This window comes from Pseudochaenichthys georgianus, chromosome 9 (assembly GCF_902827115.2).
Source record: "Pseudochaenichthys georgianus chromosome 9, fPseGeo1.2, whole genome shotgun sequence".
Lineage (NCBI taxonomy): Eukaryota > Metazoa > Chordata > Actinopteri > Perciformes > Channichthyidae > Pseudochaenichthys > Pseudochaenichthys georgianus.
In genome coordinates, this window is record NC_047511.1 from 13,368,615 (window position 1) to 13,381,146 (window position 12,532).

Here is a 12,532-nt window from a genome sequence, read left to right on the forward strand (position 1 = left end):
GCATGGGCATTTCAGAGAATTAAAGTAATGCTTCTCAGGAGGTTTGATGGGTAGGAGTGTGTAAGTAATTGCTGATGGATAACAAGAGTGTGTTGAGTAGTAGTGAGAATGTATATGTGTTTTGAGAGGGAGGAAGAATGGCACTTGATTCACCTTATCTTGGACATCCAGAGGACATTTCTTTTCATGGAGGAATTTCAGGGTCTCCACGTGGCCGTGTCTCGCTGCATAGTAGATAGCGTTGGCTCCACTCTGAAGGTGAGAAAGAGGGAAGAGAACATTTCAGGATTTATCCCTGACCTTTACGAAGAAAATCACGCTCCCCGGGAATCTGTCTGCAGCCCGATGATATGAACACATCCTTCTAAAATACTGCACAGCATGTTTTTCTGACAAAGAGCCATTTAAAGGATGAGTTAGCATCCTGCTTTCCCAGGAAAACTACCAGCCCTGCACTCTTAAACGTGTTGTTGTTTATTAGTGACTGTTGAAAATTAATTTGCACATACACACAACTTCTATTACATAAAAGAAGCATCATTTTCAAAAGAAACATATTCATATACATTTTGAGTTGTTGAATTTAATGTTTTTATAAGAGAAAAATCTTTAGTTGCTGCCCCTCTGGTACTGTCACCAAAAACATTTCAATTACTAAGGTTGTTCTTTCATAATAACTAATAACAAGTATTAATAGTGTAGATAGCCCCCGTCATAATCAAAATGACAGGCTGTCACATTTTGTCTGCCTTCATTACTGCAGCTCTGACACCTTTCATGGATGTCTATTAACCGTCTCCCCATGGGGCTGTCATAGCCTCACTGATTGGCCCTAACAGATTTCAGTCTTTACCTTGTCATTGGCCTGGATCTCTGCACCTTTCCTCATCAGCACCTCAATGATCTGGACGTTTCCACAGCCGGAGGCAATCAGAAGGGGAGGTGTCCCGTGCTGCAATGCACACCCACACACATGTACTTTTGACTTTTCAACAACCAAGATGTGTTTGTGTTTATTTAACGTCAGCTGAATGGAGCTGCATACTTACATCTGACAGCATAATTACACTCAATAGAATATGGGGAAATAGGCTGATTTTCTTTTTGCAGGGTCCTTAATATTTAGTATTGATGTGTTTTTAAAAAGTTGAAAGCACAAGCTTAGGAAAACGATAAGGAGAAAGAAAATGGCAAGATGTAGATTTTCTGGCCTTTAAGCTAGGGCTGTAATGCTTCCACAATCTTCCAAATGTTAAGTCAAATGTCGATATGTATTGAAAAAAGATGCGTGTAATTATTTCCAAATCTAGTTTTCTGCTTTAATCCATATTTGTTGGCGTTTAGCCTTTAAAAAAACAACACTGTCACTGCTGACAGAAGACTTGGCCGAACAAAGGGAGGGAAGCACCTGTAGCTTTAAATAAAGTCTCTCCTTTGACCGACTTACATGATCACAAGCTTCAAGAGCTTTCTAGCTTTTATGATCAGAATAAAAGCTAGAAAGAGGCCATTACACAGGACTTCCTGACAAATAGAAAGACGCTCGCCCAATCAGCGACCTTAGTGACGACACTGAACTGAAGTCTGTGTGTGTGGGAAAGTGTGCTGTGCTGCATACTGTTATAGACATGGCTTTTCTTAAAAAAATAGTTCCAAAATATAGATTTTCTGAGAATTGGAGGAAAAAAAGAAATATTTCTCACTAATTATTAAGCATAATTAAAAAACAGGGTTGATAGTTAATCATTTCTGTACAATATCTCTGTGAGAGTCACCTTGTTGGGCTGGTTGACGTCGTAACTGTTCAGGGAGCTGAGCAGATGCTGCAGTCCGGGCACGTTGTCGTCGTTGATGGCGTGGATGATGGCCTTCATCACAAAGGAGTCTTCCTCGTCCTAGAGCGGTGGGAAAGACAGTTACCGTTCTACTGTTCACAGGATGATGACCTAATCCTGCAAACATTAATCCTGTGAATTCTTGCTATCACATGCTTCCCCCCTCCCTAAGTCTCTCTTTCATCTCCTTCTCATGCGTGAAGACACACGGAAACAAACTTTCATTTTGCATCTGCAGTTCAGGTTTGAAATATATCATGGTATTTCTTTATTCTGTTTGTGACATGTGACCCGATAACCTTCAGTTTGGTGGACACAGGAATCAGCTGTGACGCTCTGCTGCATAAAGAGGCGAGGAGGAGAAAGGCAGCGAGGTGAGGTGGAGGGAGGAGAGGAGGAGGCGAGGCTGATGTGGGGTCTGTTCTACCAAGCGTGACAGTCCCGCTACATTCCTCGACATAACCTCCCTGCTGGGGGAGTCATGGCTAAACCACCCGAGAGGGAAGCAGACATAACGCAGACACGTACGAGAGGCAAACTGCCTGTTGGGGATTAAATAGAACAGACTTGCTTTGTTGTCAATTCACCAGGAAATGAAAATAGCAATCCTGATGTTGCATTTACGCGTATCAAACAAGAAAAACAAATGGACACGATAAACACTGAATAAAATATTTTCAAAAGCGAGATTTTCCATTTCTGTGTTGAATCAGTAAATAAATAAAAACAGGATTAAAAATGTATAAAATTGTAGAGCAGTTGGAGTGTGTCTGTATTCAGTTGCGTAAGGCTCGGGGTAAAAGCTGTCTCTCTGTGATTTCAATTTCCTAAAATGTCTATCAGAGGGCAGAAGATCAAACAGATGATGTCCAGGATGGGTCTTACATTTCTTTGGGTTACTTTGCTGAGGCAGCTGAGGGTGAACAGTTCCTCCAGAGAGGGCAGTGAGCAGACGATGGCCTTCTGGCCCGTGTGGAGGACCCTCTTAAGAGCTTTCCTATCCATCTCTGAGTAACTGACATACCATGTAGTGACACAATATGCCAGCACACTCTTGATTGAGAAGTTTTAAAAGGACATCTCCTGCACTTTGACTCAGGGAGGTGGAGTCCCTGCTGTAGCTTCTTAACTACGGTGGTGGTGTAAGTAGACCAGAAGAGATCCTCAGTAATGTGAGAACCCAGGAACCTGAAAGCTGGTTCCATTTCCACACAGTCCCTGTATAGTGTATCAATGCGGTTGTTTGGGGTTTCCACCTTCTGATAATTGCAATTTGTGATGCAAGATGGAGGGTTTTATAAATAAGTGATGCGTTATATTTAGTAGGGAATGACCAAAGAAGCAAGATGCTCTTCTTCTAAGGAGAAGGGAAGGACATCCGGGAAATACAGATGTGGTCTCGGACAAATAACGGAAATAGGGCTCGCACTCGGAAGGAGTCATGCTCTTATGTCCCTCAAAAAGTTATTTTTTTAAATGTTTTGTAAAAGGTCACTAAACCTTATAAGCTTGCTACCTTAGCAGGATAACATCACAAAACATTCTCATAGCACCCAGTCATTACATTCTCTGTCAGTTTCTCTCGCTATTGTTTTGTCTTGCAAAGATAAGTCGATTGAAATAAACATATTTTATAATTCAGCCATAATAAATTGAGCCACTTATCACCGACTGTGTTTTGAAATCATATCACATTTTTGCTCACGTACACTTTGACACATTTACACTAATAGCCTAAACAATGAATAATAAATTGTGTTATTGTCTTATTCTAATTTAGCCTGTTTTTATTCTTTTTGTAATTAACATGTCAATTCACAATATGTTTATTTTTCACTATTTCTTGATGGTTTTAAAGTTCTTTGAATTGCCTTGTTGAAATGTTTATGAGTTGCTAACACAAACAAATTCTTAGTTGAAATTGTACAGAGTGCTGCACTGCGCTGTTCTAAACCCACCTCTGAGTAGAGCCTTTAAGTAAAGCACTTAACCCTGGATCTGCTTAGCCAAAACAGACAAAAGATCTTTTAGCAAGCTTGTACTGCTGCAGTTCTGTTAGAGGTCTAATGAGGGCGCTCACTTATACCTGTGCGTACTTGTGACATGAGGAAGTTGCTGCGTAATGCTTTGAGGAGGAGAGAGGCCTGGGCCTGCTTGTTAATGATTAAGCCTCTCAGTGTTTGCATCTCAACGAGTCGGTATCAATGTAAAGATACACACATAAAGCTCTCTATCACCATGTGTGTACAAAAGCAAAACAAACCGCCTTGTACAATCACACAAGTTTCCCTCTCACATTCCAATAAGCTCTACCAGGTTACACACAGAGAAATTCCAACAATTCTACAAGCACCTGACCTGTGGGAAACGAGGAACAGATCAATTACATGTCGGGGCTCAAGATTCTCAGAGAGATTGTCGAGTTAGAAATACCAGAGCTGTAACTGAGAGCTCCGGGTCCTATGCACTTTAATAAAAGCAATGTGAAACTCATTTAGCTGGCAGTCTCCTGTTAATGATATAAATCAGTGGTTCCCAACCTGGGGGGGCGCCAAAGATCGCAGAGGGGGCGCGAGGCCTCAGATGATGAGGCCAAATATCATATTTAGACTTTTTTTTTTTTACATATAATTGTAAAGCAATACATGATTGTCACTAAAAGCCTCGTCTCTACATTACAATAAAATAAAAAAAAAGATTAATTAATTTGAATAACAATTCAAGTTAGTAGCATAAAAAGGCATAAAAAGACAGAAATGTTCTTTCTTTCTTTAATAGAAATGTTTTTTCTGCCCGTAAAGTGTCCAAACCGGGCTTTTCTGGATAAACGCATTTTTAAAACATTGTCATTGTCCATGCCGGTTTCAGTTGGATTATTTGTCACAGTTGCTCTGATCAGATCGTTCTCCTCCATTTTGTAGATTATTTACGATTTTTTAATCCACATAAACACAACGGCAAAATCCGGTTTACTTTGAGCATGTGTTTTAAACAGTTTAATCCCTTTGTGAATTGTTTCCACTTGCGCCGTCCTTTCATTTCTTCATAAAGCGGGAATCCAAATGAATGAATCCCGAGTCCAATAACCATCAAAGTCACTCCAATATAGGGTTGCCAGAAATTGACCATGATCAAAATCGATTATTCGGCAGCCCTGGCGAATAATAATCGATTATTCGACCGAGCCCCCCACCCACCCCCGCGGGAGAGAAAAAAAAAAAAAACTCAGACAAAAGGAATTCCGTTGTTTTCTTTACTGGAACATGTTTAACAGTACAAACAACAAACGTGCACGCATGTCATCACAACGACGTGGCCTTGAAGTGAAGTTGGTAATGGCCAGCTGTGCTGCGTCTTTCTCTGTAACCTCTTTGGCGTGCTTCGCACTCAAATGCGAACGCATTGTTGAGGTTGAGCTGTGATAGACCAACGTCTTTTCGCAGAGCTTGCATTTAACTTCCTTTGGACTTGTAAGTTCAAAGTAGTTCCACGAGGAGGAATTCTTTTTACCTGCCGCTTTGTTCATCTTTAGTCGCACGTGTGAGGGAGAGGGGGGGCGGGGTCGGTGTGTAGCGTGCTGCAGCAGCAGTCTGCTCTGCACGCAGGCAAGTTTACAGTAAAACAAACTGGTGGTGTGACCAATGGCCATTTACAATTATTAATACTATTACTATTATTAGTCTATATTTTGGTTGAAACTAAGCCCGAAAAAAATAAATGAAAAAAATATATATATAAATAAAATCGATTTTTAAAAATAATATTCGATTATGGAGACTAACAAATATTCGAATAATCGAATAATCACTGGCATCCCTACTCCAATAGTGCTCCTTGATTACGCTTTCATCCTCCTTTAACAAAATACTTCACATTCATCTACTTTGTGACAGTAGATGTAGCTTTTTTGAGACTTTTAAACTTTAATTACCGCTGTTCCCCGCTGCGCAACTTCCAACAGGAGTCATTTGGGGGGGCTCTTGGGAAAAAAGGTTGGGAACCACTGATATAAATGAAAGGACAGGACTGCAGAGATGAAAGTGTTTCTGATGTAAGAGTTCTACAACATTTGCAGCATTTATGGTGTTAATTGCTGCAAACCTGATAAACCTAATGATCAAGGTCTTTGCTGCATGCCGCCTCCTTTAACGTCTTGTTGTACAGTCAACGCACAAATCAGAAGCAGATCTCAAGGTCTTACCAGCGTGTCTTCACTGCGCGCCACACTCATGTTGCTTCTGGACAGGAAGGAGCGTGACAGGCGGTTGCATAAGGAGATAAGTCGGACGGATTGCTGGAAAAGAAAAGAAGAAGAAGAAGAATAGAGTTCACGAATGAGCACAAGTGGAGGATGTCAATGTCAAGTCACGTTCAGGGACCAGGAACAATGTTCTGCTCTATACATTCACCTTAATTACATGGCTCATTGTGATTAACACTTAGGGGACTTGACTCTTTATCAGGCCACACATAGTTAAATCGAATGTTGTGGTGTACAGAGTTGGTGCACTTTCTTTCTCAAGGACCAGGTGAGGCAGGCAATTGTACAAACACACCTGAAACATCCATTCAGACGGGTAAAACATGCTGAATATGATAAAGAAACAAACAAGGGCTACATGCAGGGGTCAGTCCGTTAGTGGCCAACAACATCCACAAATCATGAATGCCCAAATCAAAACTGAAAAAATAAATAATTCCTTTTTATTTAATGGCGCTCCAAAATGCATCTCACTAATCCTGGTTGACTTAATGACTTAGATATTAAACTGAGCTAGGGATAATGGTCTAAATCATTTTAAAGCTGATGTTAAAGCTAATAGAAATCAGTGTATGTTCTTTTGAGAAATGGATGTCTTGAATTAGACTTTATTTGCAGTATTTCTGACATAAAATCAATAAACCTTTTTAAATCTCACTTAAACAACAATGCTTATATCTATGCTTCGTCATGTTCTGGTTGTTTTACGTGTGGAGGGAAATAAACTCAAAGTTGAATAACGGGTTACAGACAAAGCCAGTAGCTTCCAGTGTGGCGCTCTGGAGCATGAAGACGGAGACATGGCATGACAGCTTCGCCAAAACACCGCAGATAAACAATCCCTTGATTCCTTGCAGGCTAAGAGGCAAAGCTGGGTCAGCCGTGACGGACCCAAACAGACAAGGAGACGACCGCTGAAGCGAAGCTAGCAGAAAATGTGTTTGCTATGGCGATGCCGCAGCAGATGTAGTGACAACGTCTGAGGAGGGGTTTTCTGAGCTTTTAACATGTAGTGCTTTAGGGATACTATCTATACTACTGGATCAATGTTCTTGTTTTCCCAGAAGTTTGAGAAATAAATAAAACACTTACTTTCCATTTTCTTCGAGCTGCAAACTTCTTGAACTTCTCCATGTTGACAGCCGACTCCTTCCTGCTCAGTGCTTGTTGGGTGTCTTTTGGCTGATTCCACAAACACAAGGAGATGTATCGAGATAAACAAGTTTGTGAGAATATTCTTGGCAAGACACATTTGGTGAAGAATCATTCAATGGATGCTTGGCAACATCCGGCTTACAAACTCAGACCATCTTAAATATGCCACAAAATGAAAAAGGATACATTTAACATTGAACAGAAGATAAAAAGGGTCCCACCTTGATCCAGGGGTGCAGGAGGCTGTCCTGAATCGTCATTCTCTTTCTGTGAAGAACAATGATACACATATTAGGAGACGGAGAATATTTGCTGGATCTCTTTGCACTTATTTTGCACTTTATAGTAATATAATATACAGTATATTTATTTTGCACAACTTTACAATCCCCGGACAACAAGCCCTCCTTTCCCCGCTGTATTCGTCACTTTTTAGTGTCAGCTGGTTTCCGTTGTGTTTTGAGCTTCTTGCAACGTTTTGTGTTTGCAACGTTTTTGTCAAGTTGTTGAATGTTTTCTAAATGCTGCCCATGTGTTGACAAGTTGGAGAACATGTTCTTCATATTCATGTGTTTTGGCACATTTGTGTTTTTAAATTTACATCGTTTTAAAAGTGCAGCAGGTTTCCTAATCTAAGTGTTTTCAGACGTAATTAATACTATTAGTGTTTTTTTTTGGACGATATGTTTCAGTTTTTTGTGGCAAGGGTGAAAGGTTGTTATTGCCAAGCACACATCTGTATTTTGGGCCATTGAAGCATGTTCACACGAGTCGGTCATCTTAAATGAAGCCGCAGATACACAGAGGTCATCTAGTTATTTAGGCAGATACAAATGCCTTGTCACAGATGTCATTGTAAAACAACAATTCCAACAAATCAAGTGTTGGATCAGGATTTAAACTAAGTCTTCAAAAAAAACGTGCTAGTGGATTAGGAAGTCTCCACACTTGCCTTCCTCAAGGTGTCCTGAAACACCATTTCTATCCATCAAAAGTAAATGAAACGGATGTGTTTTTTATGCAACATACCACACATGGATGAGGGTATATTTATTTATTTTCAAAATAGTTCAAGCAAACCACTGGTTGTCAGGAACACCAGAAGCATTCCTGTTTTTAGTCTTCATCATGTCAATAAGATTGATAAATAACATGTATTTTATGCAACCATCTTCCTGGTCAAATCAGAGAGATTAAAGGGATTACTAAACACAGACAGTAAACACAGCTGTGAGCAGAGGGATTAAAATAAGCATCACTCGCATGAAGGTTTAAAAAAAATGTTTTTATGCAGTTGTGAGACAGCGATATCAGATTAGGACAATCTATCATAGTCATAATCCCACTTACAATTTAGAGAATTAGTTGCAATTTTCAAAGTTATTTCTGTTTTTAGAGTATCTAAATCAAGTATGTGTAACAAAAATGCAGCGCCCTACAGTAATTCATTGTAATGCGGCCAAATGGATGACGCAACAGAATCTGTCATCTGGGTACTGTAATACTATAAAATAGGTCATAAGCCATCAAACTCAAGGATTTATAACTTAAAGTGGATATTGTGTATTGTGTAACAATCGCTCACCAACACTGCCAACTGCATTCAAAAAAATTATCACTGTTATGCGTACATTTAGACAAAAACAGAGTTAAGTTGCCTTGGACTGGCTATTATCTCTAAACTAATAATTTAGCTAATTATGCCAGAAGAAAGTACTTTTTTCTGCCTCTTGTATTTGTTTCATTTCTTACTGAATATATTTGAGTTTAAAACGTTGAATGGGACAACATCTCTGTGGGTAACACAAACAAAAAAGACTCCTGAAATTAAAACTTTAAGATGCTATATTATTATATTCAATGATAATTGAATTGGTACTTACTAGAAATGTTCTAAATGAAACGTAATGTGATGACCTCATGTCTTGTTCTGTATTGCCCTTAGTTGATCTTAAAACTCATTTCCTACGTGAAACTCTTGGTTCTCTTTAACGGCATGCCAAATGAGGTACCGAGACATTCATCAAAAGTCACAAAAGACGTGTTGGGAAAAATCTAAACAGATTCGAAACGTTCGAAAATATCTTTATTTAAGAGCCTAGACTTTGCTATTGGTGGTAATGAATCCTACACGGTAGGTCCATTTTAAACAAGATTTATTCTAAAGTTGTGACAAAATCAAACAAGATATTTTAGATTTTCAAATCAAATTACGAGATATTATATTCACACCACTAGCTTCTTCCCATAAGTACTTCAATATGATCTTCTTTTAGGTTTCTAATTTTCTGAACGCCTTGCACTCTCGTGATGTGTGTATATAAATAGATAACAGCTAATCTAGTGTACCAGTCCTAGTGGTGCGGTTGAATGTGCATCACTGCAAACTGACTGTAAAAACAACAATGCATTCTTTTGTAAAAGTTTTTGATTGTTCAACGAAAGCCAACACAACCTTTAAGGAAACTGGTGCGGTTCCAGTTCACACACCACTTCCTCCTGTGGACATCTGTTCAATCCAACATCCCTGTCTCTGACTGAGGCTGTTCTGTGTTTACTTCACGCACACACCTGAGCTGAAGTAAAAACCCACCAACCCCCTCCTCTGACTGAGGTAACAGGGCACTTCGTCATAGTGTCTTTCCTTATTTTACATGAGAAAATGTACCATATGTATTGCTCAATCACAGTGATTGTGCTGCTGCTGCTGCAGTCCACTGTCACAGTGAACATGATGAATGTGTGTGTTCTTCAAGGGAGCCTTCATTAATCTTCCTGCCAGCCCAGTGGATCCATGTCTGCTAACGGTCAATTAAGAGCCTTTCCGCTTTGATAAACTCCACGTAGGATTTCTCAAAGTCAGTCGCCTCTTGTCGCCCACTGTCTGTTTGAATCAACCCGTGCTTTTTCTCACATTATCTAAATGAAATTATCTCCACGACTATAATGGTTCACCGCTGTTCCAACACCCTCGCTCTCCTTTCATTGTTCTGAAGGAACAGCAGAGAGGGTTGGAGGCACTCACGGCCTTTAAGTGTAGCTGCAGCCATTCAGTTGTTGCCAGAGCAACTCTGGGACGTTCACAGCTTTAGGTACCATACCATTGGAACATGTGCAATGGGTCTATATTTAATTTGTTAGCTTTTTAGAAAAAATAACAATTGAATATTCAGAATGATGTCTTTTTAAGTGAGCTATTGTGGAAATGATAGAGAATAAGGGATGAGAGACAATGTGTCATTTATTGTGCTGCATTATCTTTGAATTCTAACTGGCAAAGAGCTACTGCCTTTCTCATTTCAAGTCCATATTGACACTCTTACAGTTGTATTCAGAAAGATGAATTTCTGAAAATAATTTTCCTCCAAAGTTTACTAATACATTCTAAAGTAAACATTTTGTAACTGGTAATTTTATTAATGGATCAAGCAAAACTTTGTGAAACGATCACACACTACCAAAAATAAATACAACAAAAGCATGAGCAGAGCTCGGAAAAAGGCATTAGCTGTCAAAAAGGTGTTGTTTTTTTAGAGTAGGGAAAATATGAGAAAAAGTTGTAATGGTTTTCTTTAGAGTCATCAAGCAGAAAAGCCAGCCAACCTGGACTGTGGGAAATTGTGAGAGCCTTTTTTCACTATTTGTCATTGACTTAAAGGCGCCCTCTATTAAGCTCATGTTCAGGTTCATATTTGTATTAGGAGAAACTCCCTCTGCAGGGAACTTTGTGATGTTTGCCTTTGCAGACCATTTACATGCACAGAAACCTATAGAACACTGCAGGAAGAGGAAAACCCTGAAAAACACAATTGGGCACCTTTAAGTGTTGAAACTGCAGTTCCCTCAATTCAGCGGAAGTAAACGGGAAGTATTAGGTTGCCACAAAAACCTACTGTATTTAACACACTACAGGAAAGGGAAAACCCCCCCATAATAGGGCCTCTAATGATTCATAGAAAAGAATCACTCATTAAATGTATAATGAGTTGAATCCCTAGTTCACCCTTTATGTCCCAATTAAATCATATCAATCAAGGTCATGCTGGGCTGTTACTACACCTTAGAGACAAAGTACCCATAGCATCAAAATCTCAAACATAAGAAAGGGATTTGACATACTTGGGGTCTTTTACAAGGAGCCTTGTGATGAAGTCTTTGGCCAGGATGCTGGTGCTGCTGAAGAACTCCTCGTCGAACGTGTAGTCCACCGCCGACACGTTGGCCAGAGTCTCCTGCTTGTTGTCCCCCAGGAAGGGAGACGCACCGCTCAGACTGCAGGGACAGAGGGTGACAGCAAGGTGAGAGGTGTGTTGTTGAGCAGGGAGAGACGATTAGGGTTGATATCATGTTTATTATACACATATTGTGCTCATAATCCAGGGACAGATAAAAGGCACAATGAACTCGTCTGAAGATGAAAGGTTATGTATTATAATCATATAGTTATTGTGTGACAGGCTTATCAATAAAACAGTCAAACAGTTGAGGGAAAAATATAACGGACATTACCAAAGAAAATCTGAAATTGGTGAATTTATTTGGGACTGCGTGTTTTAATCAACGCAACAACTTCAGATCCTTTAATTGTATTTACTCTAACAACACGCCGAGCGCTGTCGATTTCACTTCAAGAATAAACTCACACGCCTCTGATCAGCTTCGGCTCTCAAAACTGAAACCGTGAACCTACTACTCCTTGAGGTTGGGAATGCGATTACAGAGCTGTGGAGCAAATAATTCAACAGTCAAGCCTCAATATAAAATGTACGTTTTTGGGGCGACTGTAGCTCAAGAGGCAGAGCTGTCCACCAATCAGAGGTCAGGGGTTTGAACTAGGGTTGCCAGAAACTGACCATGATCAAAATCGATTATTCGGCAGCCCTGGCGAATAATAATCGATTATTGAAACAGGATGCTGTGGCAACATAGCATAACATTACTCTAGTAGTAGTTACAGTGGTTGACGGGGACAACTGCACTACAACGGCCAAGAACATTTCCATTAGGAAACACGCGCTGCAGTTTAAAAAACAACATGCAAATTAAAAGACGCTGCAGGAAGCAGAAAACACAATGCACACAGCTGGGACCGGAGCACTTGTTGACATTTGGGGATTATAAATTGGCCAAATATTACTGTCACTGGAAACTTAAAAAGTACGTTTTATTGGCTAATTTGAACAATGTGATCGCATGATTCTTTCTGATATTATTGCAGATTTGCTGTAAGCTAGCATGCTAAGCTCATCATTTCAAATACTCTGAAGAATCACTTGGAGTT

General features: G+C 39.8%; 1 protein-coding gene across 2 annotated transcripts in view; it reads right to left on the reverse strand.

The window, feature by feature from the left end:
• The window catches only part of dapk1 (death-associated protein kinase 1), a 105,041-nt gene that overhangs the window by 31,586 nt on the left and 60,923 nt on the right, over positions 1 to 12,532 (reverse strand). For both annotated transcript variants that reach the window (XM_034090439.2, XM_034090438.2), the window contains exons 8-14: positions 11,371 to 11,523; positions 7,473 to 7,518; positions 7,189 to 7,278; positions 6,037 to 6,129; positions 1,776 to 1,895; positions 854 to 952; positions 154 to 252 (exon numbers count right to left, since the gene is read on the reverse strand). In XM_034090439.2, the coding sequence (XP_033946330.1) occupies positions 154 to 252; positions 854 to 952; positions 1,776 to 1,895; positions 6,037 to 6,129; positions 7,189 to 7,278; positions 7,473 to 7,518; positions 11,371 to 11,523 (700 nt within the window). The remainder of the gene's footprint in view (positions 1 to 153; positions 253 to 853; positions 953 to 1,775; positions 1,896 to 6,036; positions 6,130 to 7,188; positions 7,279 to 7,472; positions 7,519 to 11,370; positions 11,524 to 12,532) is intronic.